The sequence below is a fragment of the Antennarius striatus genome, chromosome 6 (genome assembly GCF_040054535.1).
Source record: "Antennarius striatus isolate MH-2024 chromosome 6, ASM4005453v1, whole genome shotgun sequence".
NCBI classification, from domain to species: domain Eukaryota; kingdom Metazoa; phylum Chordata; class Actinopteri; order Lophiiformes; family Antennariidae; genus Antennarius; species Antennarius striatus.
In genome coordinates this window covers 25,093,016-25,105,476 of record NC_090781.1, presented here as the reverse complement: position 1 = coordinate 25,105,476, position 12,461 = coordinate 25,093,016, and the positions used below count along the sequence as shown (strand labels likewise).

The 12,461-nt window shown below is 44.1% G+C and overlaps 1 protein-coding gene across 1 annotated transcript in view; it reads left to right on the top strand.

The window, feature by feature from the left end:
- Window positions 1-12,461, top strand: part of LOC137596718 (calsyntenin-2-like) — a 203,498-nt gene extending 191,037 nt beyond the window's left edge. Inside the window, exons 13-17 of the mRNA XM_068317436.1 lie at window positions 5,154-5,324; window positions 5,492-5,637; window positions 6,682-6,805; window positions 11,372-11,556; window positions 12,246-12,461. Coding sequence (XP_068173537.1) covers window positions 5,154-5,324; window positions 5,492-5,637; window positions 6,682-6,805; window positions 11,372-11,556; window positions 12,246-12,461 — 842 coding nt within the window. The remainder of the gene's footprint in view (window positions 1-5,153; window positions 5,325-5,491; window positions 5,638-6,681; window positions 6,806-11,371; window positions 11,557-12,245) is intronic.

The following is a 12,461-nucleotide window of genomic DNA, read 5'->3' as shown; positions in this document are numbered from 1 at the left end:
AACACGCGGGAAAGAACGAGAGACGGCCTCACTGACTTATCCTTCCGACAGCACATGGTAAAGAACGAGATACGGCCTCAGCTGGTGTTGTATCCATCCGCCAATTAGCGGTGGTGTCCCGAAACACGGCTCATATCTCGGATTTTTGCCTGCGTGTCAAACAAAAAAGCGGACAGAGCGACAACTCGCATCTCAAAGAAGCAGCACGTCGAGCATCTCGATTCCCGAGGGACTACTTTATTACTCATTTGTTAGCTCAGATAAAAACAGGACACCTAGAGTAGAGTCTTTGCTGTTGCTCCGTTTCACATCCTCCAAATTAAAAAAAAAGGCTTTCCAGAACTTATTAGATGTCATTAAAATGTAAAATTTGCTGGCAGGGCAGAAGAACTGAATGTGTAACAGATTTCAGTTAATGAGGACATTAATAGAAAATAAACGTCTCCTGGCTGCAGGACGGAACCAACGCAGGAACACAATCACGATGGAAATCCTCACAGCTGCACTTTGGCTGTTTTAGTTGAGCAGATTTCTTTTATATATACTGTATATATTAAAGGAAGTGTTGAAGAAACTGCTGGTGAAGACCTCCTCCTCTTCCTCAGTCGAGGAGGCACAGGTGGAGGCACAGGTGGAGGCACAGGTGAAGTCAGAGCTGATTGTCCCCTGCACCTCCGCTCGCCAATTTGCTAAAGAAGTCAATTTCCCGCTGGGAGTCCATCCGTCTCCGAGTCGCCACCCCCCATCCGTCCACATCCGTCCACGGACCCCCCCCCCGACCACTAGGTCGTTTCCCCGTTTCACACCCCCTTGACCGACAGCAAATGAGAGTGACATTTAAATCCCGGCCGCCGCTTCCTCGTCCAATGATCTGACTGGCGAGGCAGGGACCCCTGGGGGCCCCCGCCACCCACAGCCAATTAGAAGCAGATAAGCAGAGCAACGGGGGGGCGGGGGGGGGGTTAGCGTTGCTTTCAAGAGAAGTTGGAGCTCTTTCTGCCGGTTGAAACGGACATGACAGCTGGGGGGGTGAGATTAGCTCGACGTCTGAGAAAGACACAAAAATGGAAAGAAAGAGTTGAAACGGAAGGAAGTGAAGTGGGGGGGGGCGCCGTAATGAGGAGATTTTGTGTTCGCCGAAGCCTTAAAGGTTGAGATAAGTGTCCGTTGGACACTATTGATCACACGTTCACCCTCTCGTCTCACCCTTTGTCCCCCTCCCTCACTCATTCGTCTCTTTATTGAGCTTTACCCCACACCGCCTCATTTCCCTCCATCTCTTTTCAAGGCTTAACTCTGCTGCTTTTATTCCAAGCCAGTGTTATCAATTTTCTTTTCAACTCATCATGTTTAATTCACAATATCTTGACCTACTTGCTTTCATGGTCGTCGTCGGCGCTTCTCTCTATCCGTCTCCTTCTCTTTGTGCCTCCATTTATTTAATTCCATTCATCTTGTTTGGTCATAGTCTCTATTTTTCTTTTTATTCATCAGCTGGTCGTTCAGCCTCCTTTTCCGCTGACCTGATAATCACAGCAATTAGGTTTGATTAAATCACCCCCCTGCGGAGATCCGACATTAACCTGGGCAGTTTACGCAGTATTTCTCAGAAATGTTTCACCACATTTGAAAATAAATAACTGTAAATGCCTTCTAAGGTGATGTCATCTGTGTTCTTACAATGCGACGCCCTTATTTTGAAAGAAAAACACTGACTCATGGGTTCTTCCTGGAAGACGAGATCAGTTGGAGGCGATAAAGACGTGTCATTCATGGGAATAATAATCGTTTTTTACTATTTCAACGGGAACTTAAATAAATTGTGTGTTAAGACTGATGAATGGAACTGTTTTTATTCGAATAAAGGCTGAAATGGCCTTTTTTTTTTAAAAAGATGTTTTCTTAGAACTGTCACTCGTCTCACATTCACTCAATCTGTACTTAGCTTTACAAACCAGTTTGTTTCAGCTGTTACGCTAATCTCAATTCTTTAGTAATGTTATAACATCTTTTGGGCCCAAAAGTGACATTTTTGTTGTTTTTATGTTTCTCTTGCAATAAATCAGTCAGTTAAAAGGCTGAATATGCAATTTTTACCAGTAATTTTTATTTTCTAAATATCTTAATGCCTGTTATTGGAAGTATACAGAATAGCTGATTTTTACTGTGCACACACTATAGCCCCTTTTGTCAAAAATGGCCCAATTGACTCCCATTATAACCGCTTATTTTTCATATACTATAATCATATACAGCATTGCCTCGCTTATTCGCGCTTCAAGATGCGTGGTTTCACTATATCTCGGATTTTCAAAATTATATAGATATATTATGTATTGTCCTTAATGAGATGTAAATATAATCTCATCAAATGCAAGGGAGAGAGCGAGAGGCGTCCCCGAGGGTTAATGGGGTCCATTGGGGGTTTTTTTTATGTCACACTACGGATAATGAAACCAAATCAAACACATTGATGGTGTGTATGTCCAGAAAATGTGATTACTTTTACCCAGGTATCAATAACTTCCTGAACTCCAGCCTTAAATGTGGTGACATATAGAATTTTCTCCCAGCGTGTTTTCATTTCGCTTTCAGTGCCTCTACTGTGATGAAACCCACTGAGGTGTGTGTGTGTGTGCGTGTGTGATGTATGCTATGGTCACGGTAATGTTGTTGAACCCAACAAGAGGACGGTAATAAACACACTGATGTCACCGACGCTGTGCTAACGTCGCTAACACAGAAGCAATAAACCCTGTAGGATCAAACCCGTGAGCCTTGAACCGACAGCGGCCATCGGCTTTATTGCTAAAGAATCAGACGTTAAAGGTGGATGAAAACATTCTTCTGTAAATGTCGTGTTTGGAGTCTGAAGTCTGAAGGTCGCTCGACACTGCAGCTTTTTTAATCTAGATTTTCAGCAATATTATATATATATTTTGCTCCTTTGGTGGCAGAATTATTGTACATACACCTCTGGACTATCATTGATCCACATGTTTTTTGGCATGTTAAGAAACATTTGTATGCATTTAGTCCTTTAAAGCCAGGTGTATCATATTCAATACATTTGGACTTCGACATCATAAATTTGATTTTTTTTTTCTGTGCATCTGCATTTTGCATGTGAAAAAAAATTCAGATTTAGCAAAAATTATACGAATTAAATCTCAAATATACACATTTGAGATAGAGAAACCTCGACAAAATTTTCCAATGCTTCCATTAAGAACTTATTTTCCAAAAATTTGATGTTTCTAGCAGTTAGTTCATGGTTTAGGCTGACATTTTGCCCCCCAGGCAACATTTGTCTCATTACTGCTAAGTGATTTAAATGCAGCCATGTAGCTCATCAGCTAGTCGCTAACTTGATGCTAAGCAGGTAAAAGTTGCTAATTGGATGTTGGTGTTTCAGGTGTGGTTGGACCCACATTCATAGTCTCATTAAAAAACAAAAAAAAGTTCCTACAGCAGGTTTCAGGTGAACAGACCAACAGGAAAAGAACAGAAAACAAATAAAATCTCAAAAGACCTGAGGTCTGAGGTGAGTTTAAGTAGGCGGAGCCTGATTGGAGATGGGGAACAGGTGCTGCAGAGACACAGGTGACAGGAATGAGTGGACTGAGTGGGAGAGAACCCAGGAGGGAGAAGTGGGCGTGGAAACATGATATTTATAGCAGAAAGTAGTTTCTAAATAGTATTTATAAAACACACCTAAAAGCCTTTAATTTTCTCAGAAATGATAATCCAGCGGGCCGTCTTTGTGAAAAAGTTTTGAAATAGGCCTTTCATCGAAGGTGCTCCTTATATTCCAGCCCTGAAATGAAGGATTTTAACAAAAAAATAAATAAAAACTTTAACGCCACTCCATCCTCTGGAATGCAACTTTCTTTCTGTTTTTATATCCTGTCAGCCCCCCCCCACCACCTTCCTCCACCTCATCTTCGGCTTCCCCCTGGAGACGTCCATCCACACACACCTCACGCCTGCCTCCCTCCACTGGGAGGCCGTTAAATGGGCAGCGCCGGTTCCCTCTCTGGGGAGGCGTCCGGCGCTGGAGACGGCTGGCCGGCAGCCAGAAGAGAAGGAAATGCTTAGCAGCCTGTCGCCGGCGTGACGGGGGCCGTCTCAGGGACTTATTAGGACAGCAGCTCACGGCGCCGCCGTGTTCAGGGACCGCACCGATAATTGGAGTTTTAGGGTGGGAGCAGGAGAAGTTGTGGCCTGTACTCTTTGAATTAGGGCTGTTCAAATTGTTTCTCTTCAACAGGTGTTTTTGGCTCGTCGATGGTCAGACAGTGATGTGATAAACACCAGTCAGACCCCCAGACACCAGGGGAATCCGTTCTGTCCTGAGATCACCAGTCAGACGCTTCCCGTTTATTATAACAAACCATCTTAATCCATTCCAGCCTCGTAAAAAAAGACCCAAACCCCCTAAATTATATAAAAAAATATATTCTTATCAACCAATAGACATGCAGACTTTACCTGTGTGTAATTAATTATATATAAGGTACGTAAAAAATGATCAAGAATGAAAAGAAACACAAAAGTCACGAGAACGCACGAGCTACGTCTTTACTCCACCAACGAGAACGAGATCCGGTCTCACTGATGTCGTATCCATCCGCCAACACATGGTAAAGAACGAGATCCGGTCTCAGTGATGTTGTATCCATCCGCCAACACGCGGTAAAGAACGAGACGCTGTCTCACTGATGTTGTATCCATCCGCCAACACGCGGTAAAGAACGAGGTGCGGTCTCACTGATGTTGTATCCATCCACCAACATGTGGTAAAGAACGAGATGCGGTCTCACTGATGTTGTATCCATTCGCCAACACGTGGTAAAGAAGGAGATGCGGCCTCAGCTGACGATGTATCCATCCACCAACACATGGTAAAGAACGAGATGTGGTCTCAGCTGATGATGTATCTACCCACCAACACGTGGTAAAGAACGAGATACGGTCTCCGCTGATGATGTATCCATCATTTCATTGGATTGAGAGAAGTGATTTTGATGTTCTGTCAAAGTCCTGTGGTATCAGAGAAAGGAATTTATATGTGTGTGTGTGTGTGTGTGTGTGTGTGTGTGTGTGTGTGTGTGTGTGTGTGTGTGTGTGTGTGTGTGTGTGTGTGTGTGTAGCACATCGACCCGGGGTGCTGGAGGAGATTATTCATAATCTGGACTACTGTGACATCCTGGTGCTGGGGGACGAGTTGAGACCAGAACAGGAGTCCCTCCAACTCCAGCGCAGCGCTCTGCTGGGAAAACACCTGGACGCCACCAACTCCACCTCTGGCATGTCTGTATATGGTAGGTTACTATGGCAACCAATCCCCGTCTCCTTGCCGTGTGGTCAGGTGTTTGCTTTTCCACCTTCAACATCTCAGGTTCAAGAGTTCTCGAAGACTATCTCATCTAATCTGGCAAACGAAAGGATAAATACATCAGATTTTCAAACTGCCACCCCCCCCCCACAGGTGTGGACTCCATGTCCAGCTACGAACAGGTGATCAGACAGGTGCGCTACCACAACGTGCAGCCGGGTCAGCTGAGCGCCAGGAGGTTCCGCCTCACCTGTTCGGAACTCAACGGACGCTACACCAGCAACGAGTTCAACCTGGAGGTCAGTGCCGACTTCACCTGGAACATTTCCCACAAGCCCTTTCTGCACATCGACGTCATAGATACGCGTCAAGCCAGGATTTCTAAACAATAGATTGGCAAAACTTTATTTACCCTCCCTGTTGTGTCGCGGTTCATCTCTTTCTCTTGAGTTAGCTGCTGACCGAGTTCTAAGTTTGATTATTTATTAAGGATTTATTATTTATTTATTTTCAATCAAGTAACAAAAACAAATATTTGATGGCTAAATGCGAGCATTTGCTTCTTTTATGTCCTACGATGACTAGCTGCTGGTGGATTTTTTAAAATAAACTCTATTTTATGGCGTTCTATAGATACTGACTGCAAATTGGTGCCAGTGAAAATAATTGGAGCTTCCCTGCTGACAGCGATATTATTAGAATGGAGCTTTTAGGAAATTTGAACCTACATGAATTACATTTCTAGGCCTGGACCGACATCATTTGCATTAATGCAGGTGTCCATGCAATTACTCACAGAAAAAATGGGTGGAAATTAATAAAAAAACCCACCCACGGGATTTACGTAACGTGTTTGGAACACTCTGTAAGGACCGACAGCGTCCCTCAGGCAGAGAACAACGCTAAGATAATAAATGTGAATAAAAAAGGCGACATTCTTGCTCCGTGGAACACTTCACCTGGACAGACTGCGAATTGTTTCCAGAAATGTTTGCACCTTGAAAACAGATTTGACGATGAATGCCGAAAGCAGCTCAACATGTCAACTAACGGCCGTTTCTCCCTGTCCTTGGTCAGTTTGATTTATTTCTCGGCTGTTTGCTTTGACGGAGCAAAAATGTTTCACTAAACGTATTTTGAGCCTTGGATGAGCGTCGATGACACTGGTGCACATTTCACCTCCCTGGGCCGAGTAGACCCTGAGCTGATGAATACCCCCCCCCCCCCGTCGTCCCCGTCTGGAACACGTCATCTGTTTGGGTCCTGGAGTATTCGGGCTCCTGGATGATAAACACTCGTAAAAATATGATCAAATTGCGTCTTTTGTCCCTGTTTCCATCCAGGTGAGCATGTTGCACAGCTCAGAAGCTGGAGAACATGTGGGTCACATGGTCGCCCCGCCTCAGTACATGCAGGTGGTCCACCATCCGTCCATGATCCACGACCTGTTCCCCAGCCACAGCTCAGGTGAGACGGTCTCCAGAAATCCAGGATGTTAACACTCTATTTACAGCTTAATAATTCCCTTTGGGTGCTAAGCTAAAGGTGTTAGCCCTTACCTCACTAGAATAGACCCAACTGCACCACCGATCTGTTTTTTTAATCATCCTCAACAACACGCTTTTTTTCTTTGCAACAGATAATGTCGGAGGTGTGATCTCACGTTCATCCTGAAGTACCTTCTTCTATCATAAACCTCCTCTTTGGTCTTCCTCTAGGCCTCCTGCCTGGCAGTTCAAAACTCAGCATCCTTCTACCAATATATTCACTATCTCTCCTCTGGACATGTCCAAACCATCTCAGTCTGGCCTCTCTGACTTTATCTCCAGAACCTCTAACATGTGCTGTCCCTCTGATGTACTCATTCCTGATCCTATCCATCCTGGTCACTCCCAGAGAGAACCTCAGCATCTTCATCTCTGCTACCTCTAGCTCTGTCTCCTGTCTTGTCCTCAGTGACACTGTCTCTAGACCAAACAACATCGCTGGTCTCACCACAGTTTTGTACACCTTTCCTTTCATTTTAGCTGAAACTCTTCCATCACACATCACACCTGACACTTTCCTCCACCCGTTCCATCCTGCCTGGACACGCTTCTTCACCTCTTTTCCACACTCTCCATTGCTCTGGACTGTTGAGCCTAAGTACTTAAAATCCTCCACCTTCTTGATCTCTTCTCCCTGTAACCTCACTCTTCCACTTGGGTCCCTCTCATTCACACACATGTACTCTGTCTTACTGGGGCAACTGGCTTTTTTTTTTTTTTTTTTAATTTTGAGGGGGCATTTTTGTATCCTGACAGGAAACCCCAAAGACTTCTGTTTAAACAAATAAATTAGAAATTTATTGGTTCTTCAAAAAAAAAGGACAATTTTCAGCTCTTCTTCCTCAATTTGTGACATGTTCTACACATCTTAAAATTTATTTTACGCATTCGGACTTATGCAAACCTGGATTAAACCATCTAGGCTTTATGAAACATTATGTGGTTGGGTCTTCTCAGTTTGAAAACTTCAATTTCAAACTAAACTCAGGAAAACTAAAGTAAAAATCTTGGGAAAACAGTGTGATTTCTTTCATATTGCACCAAAAACACCTTTTTTCATTTTCTCTTTTTTTGTACCAGGTAGCGTTGGAGGTGCAAATAAACATTCTTAACCTGAGCCCCCCCCCCCCCCCCCTGTGTTATTAAATATGCTAATTGCAGCTATATGTGACTGAAAGTTGACAAGTGATAGGATGTGAAGACGACGTGTTTCTAAAGCAAACTCTTCTAGACTGTCAAGCCTTTCTTTCTCTAAAACCTCAACTCTTCAGACTTCAGTGTAAACGTGAGACTATTGGACATCTAGATAAATCATTGGTTGTTTGGAAACACTCATGGGCTGACGTAGACCAACTGGGAATCACATCCATCCCATAAAGAGTTTCCATTCCTGAGTAAATGTAGTTTGATTTCCTGGGAATGCTCGGGCTTCGCTTTCCAGTTTGTTTATCTGGCTGAAGCTCTCTCCCACCTCTGCGAAAGGAATCGGATATAAACTCTTTCAAATGATGCAGCAGGCGCACCCCCGTCCCTTGGTGCACCATAACATGGTGAGGAGGAGGTAGACATTGGTCTTAATCTGCCACACCAGCTTTAATTATTCAGGAGATTCTAATGGTTCTACTCCAGAGTCCTGAAGAGTTCAGTGGCCAAAGCCGTTAACGGCCCGGAGGCCTGCAGGAAGTGTGTGTCCGCGATGGAAACCAGGTCAAAATGAGTTGGTTTCATACGCTGCGTGTATGAAAATCAGATGCATGTGGAGCAGGAAGGGAAATCAGTGTGTGTCAGCATCGGAGTTGTACTCCAGTAGGGGCGGCAAGAAGATTCACTGCAAGAACATCAGAAGATGTGGATTCAGTGTGAAAAACTGGAGAACCAGACTAAATCAAATGATCATCTGAAGAGTCTGCTGAGAGTCTCATGCTCGTTAAATACACACACACACACACACACACACACACACACACACACACACACACACACACACACACACACACACACACACACACACCAACACCAGCAAGGGACGAGTCATGTTCTTTCAGTCGGCTGGAGATGAGAGCACAGAAATGAACACGTTAGATTGGGGTGAAATCCAGCACACATGTTGTGTTCATGCAGCTAAATGGTACAGAATGCATTTTTAAAGCCTGAATCTGAAAGGTTTTTTCCTTTTTCCGAGATTCATTTGAAATAATCTGCTAATAAACGTCCATCCCTCCTGCCTTTACAGCTCCTAGTCTTAGGGACTTGCGTGCAAAGTCAACTAAAAATTTTAAACGTAGGGGTTCTTTCTCTATCTTTTTAATCTGACATCTGTAAGACTTAAAGTGAGCCAAGTTTAACACTTATAAGAATAACACTTCATGCTGCACTCGTTGAAAGACTCAGATGAAAGGTGATTAATTAGCAATAAGGGAATTCCACCAGAGTGTTCTCTCGCCGAGGCAGTAGAGAGGAAACCAGCTGACTTCAGACCGACTCCACACACCAGGAAATGATGGGAATCTTTAAGACTTTACATATTCTAGTAGACTAAATGAGTAAAACAGTGTATAACATGGTCTGGTAATACCCGTTGTTGTATGACTTGACGTTAGCTGGCTGACATAGCCTGCTAGCGTTAGCTCATTGGCACCCAACACGAGGTACAGTAGAAGCCCTGCTCCTTGGTATTAAAGGAATCTGCTGAAGTGGTTCCAGCATCAGATTAGGGGACTCCCACAATCCCTCAGAGGGTTTGTGTTCATGTCCAAGTGAGAGGAGACACGAATGCACACCCAGAACCTGCCAGAGGGGTTTCAGAGCTTATCTGTCCTGGAAACACCTCTGGATACACAAGGAGAGGGAGACAAGCATTCCATGGATGGATGGATGGATGGATGGATGGATGGATGAGACCATCATTCAAAATACAGTTTGCAATTTCTCATTCAAGAAGTTATTGTACATACAACTAAAGGGTTATGGTTTCGAGTTAGGGTTTGGGTTTACAATTATGGTTTAGTTTAGGGTTTGGGTTTAGAGTGGAAGTTATGGTTTAGATTTGGAGTTGGGTTGAAGCCAAGAATGGTGAAGGGTAGGTTTAGGGTTAGGATTGGGACTGGGGTTAAGTTACGGTTAGGATTTTTAATTTAGTTTATAGTTAGGGTTTAGTGTTAGAGGGAGGGTAGAGTTTAGGGTTAAGGTAGACGCTAGGATTAGGGTTGGGAAAAGGTTTAGGATTCCGGTTTGGGGCTAGGTTTAGGAATAAGTAGAGACTGGGGTTAGGTAAGGGTAAGGGTAGAGGCCAGGATTAGGTTAGAGTTAGGGCTATAGGGTAGAGCCTAGCTTTAGGGTTAGTGTTGAAACTAGGTTTAGGGTAAGGGTTTAAACGAAGACAACACAATTGTAATGTGTGATACTTTACAGCAACATCTACAAATGTTCATGAAATACAGAGCAATGAAAAAGTTTAAGCGTCCCGATAATTTTCCAGGTTCCTTTATAACACAGTGATATTTAAGAAGTGAAATGGAGGATTTACTGAAACTGCGCAATAATTATTTAAACAAAAGTAGGCAGGTGCACCCTAACTAGTAAGTCCCATCAATATTCTGCAAAAGTAGATCCTGCTGCTGATTCTGACTCGGAACCACGAGACCTTCAACGTTAACCAGACTGCCAGCACCTGCAAAGAGGAGAACAACTTGTAATTTGCCACCTTAAATACCACCTTAAATACCCTTCCTCGTGATTGGCTTCACCTGTGGATGTAGTTCAGGAGTCAACGAGCTGACCAAACAAATTTAGTGTTCCAATAATAGGTGCTAAAGGTATTGAAATCAATAAAACAAGGGTGCACAAATTTATGCAAACTTTCAGTAAATCCTATAAACTTCATTTCATGACTATGTTTGTCTGCTATGTGATATATTATCTGAAATTGCTGAAAATAACCAATGATTTATAAAAGAATATCTAGAAAATTATCTGAGGTTTTTATACCGCTGTAAATCATATTCATAACCAGCCATGAGTCAAAGTTTTGACCTGAGGATCAGGTTAAAGGTTATAACAGGTCATCCTGAGGGTGAAGTGAAGGTCTAACACACATCTGAGACTGTTTCACCAAGGGTTAACACATTTCAGTCCAGACCGTTAAGCAAAAGAACAAGACGGTCCTTCTGAGAAGCGGAACCGCCATCGCGGCTGGAAGCAGGCCGGAGTGAAACGGAACCAAGTCAATCGGCTGTCAGGAAAATTAAAGATGACAATAATCAGGAGATGAGTCACGTCATTTTATACACAATAGAAAATAATGTAAGAAGTAAATTAATAAAATCAATAGACTATCAGACATTCAATAAGAGGCTGGTTGACTGTATAAATAGTCTTGGAAAGCTTTTCCTGAGAGCTTCCAATGAGGATTCAGGTTTCTGTAGGGATGTTTGGGAAGACCTGGACAGAAGTTTTATTCTGCTCCTTGTTTTGATGTCGTTCTCAGGCGCGCCGAGCGCCGCCACCGTGGTGATCGTGATGTGCATCGCGGCGCTGGTGGTGGTGGTGGTGCTGGGCATCTACCGCATCCACCTGACCCACCAGCAGGAGGTCAAGCTGACGGAGACGGCCAAAGAGGCAGAGGTGACCTGGGACGACTCTGCCCTGACGATCACAGTCAACCCCATGGAGGTAGGAGGCTGGACGGGGGGCACAGAGGGTCCTATGGGGGTGAATACAGTAGAAACTCGAGATACAAGCTGCTTGACATACAAGTCATTTGAGATAAGAGTTTTTACACTGTCCATATTTTTATTTGACATACGAGCGAAAATCCTAGATAAGGGTCGTTCTTCAGGATGGATACAACATCAGTGAGACCGGATCTCCTTCTTTCCCACGTGTTGGTGGATGGATACGACATCAGTGAGACCGCATCTCGTTCTTTCCCACTTGTTGGTGGATGGATACGACATCAGTGAGACCGGATCTCCTTCTTTCCCACATGTTGGTGGACGGATACAACATCAGTGAGACCGCATCTCGTTCTTTCCCGCGTGTTGGTGGATGGATACGATATCAGTGAGACCGCATCTCGTTCTTTCCCGCGTGTTGGCAGACGGATACAATATCAGCGAGACCGCGTCTAGTTCTTTGCCACGTGTTGGTGGATGGATACAACATCAGTGAGACCGCGTCTCGTTCTTTCCCACGCGTTGGCGGACGGATACAACATCAGTGAGACCGGATCTCGTTCTTTCCCATGTGTTGGTGGGTGGATACGACACCAGCTGAACCGGATCTCGTTCTTTCCGCATGTCAGTTGGTGGATATTTGATATACTATATTTCTTTCCTAATCGTTTTGTTTCTTTACCTCAGAACATGCAGGAATCCCAAGCCGCCGAGGAGGAAGTCAGTGAAGAAGAGGAGGAGGAAGAAGAAGAAGAGGAGGAAGATGAGGAGGAAGAGGAGGATGATGACATCACCAGTGCAGAATCAGACGACAGTGAAGAGGAAGCGGATGTCCAGCTACCCAAGATGCAACGCCAGAGCAACAAGGGTCAAACCTGGGACAAAACAACAGTATCTTATTGA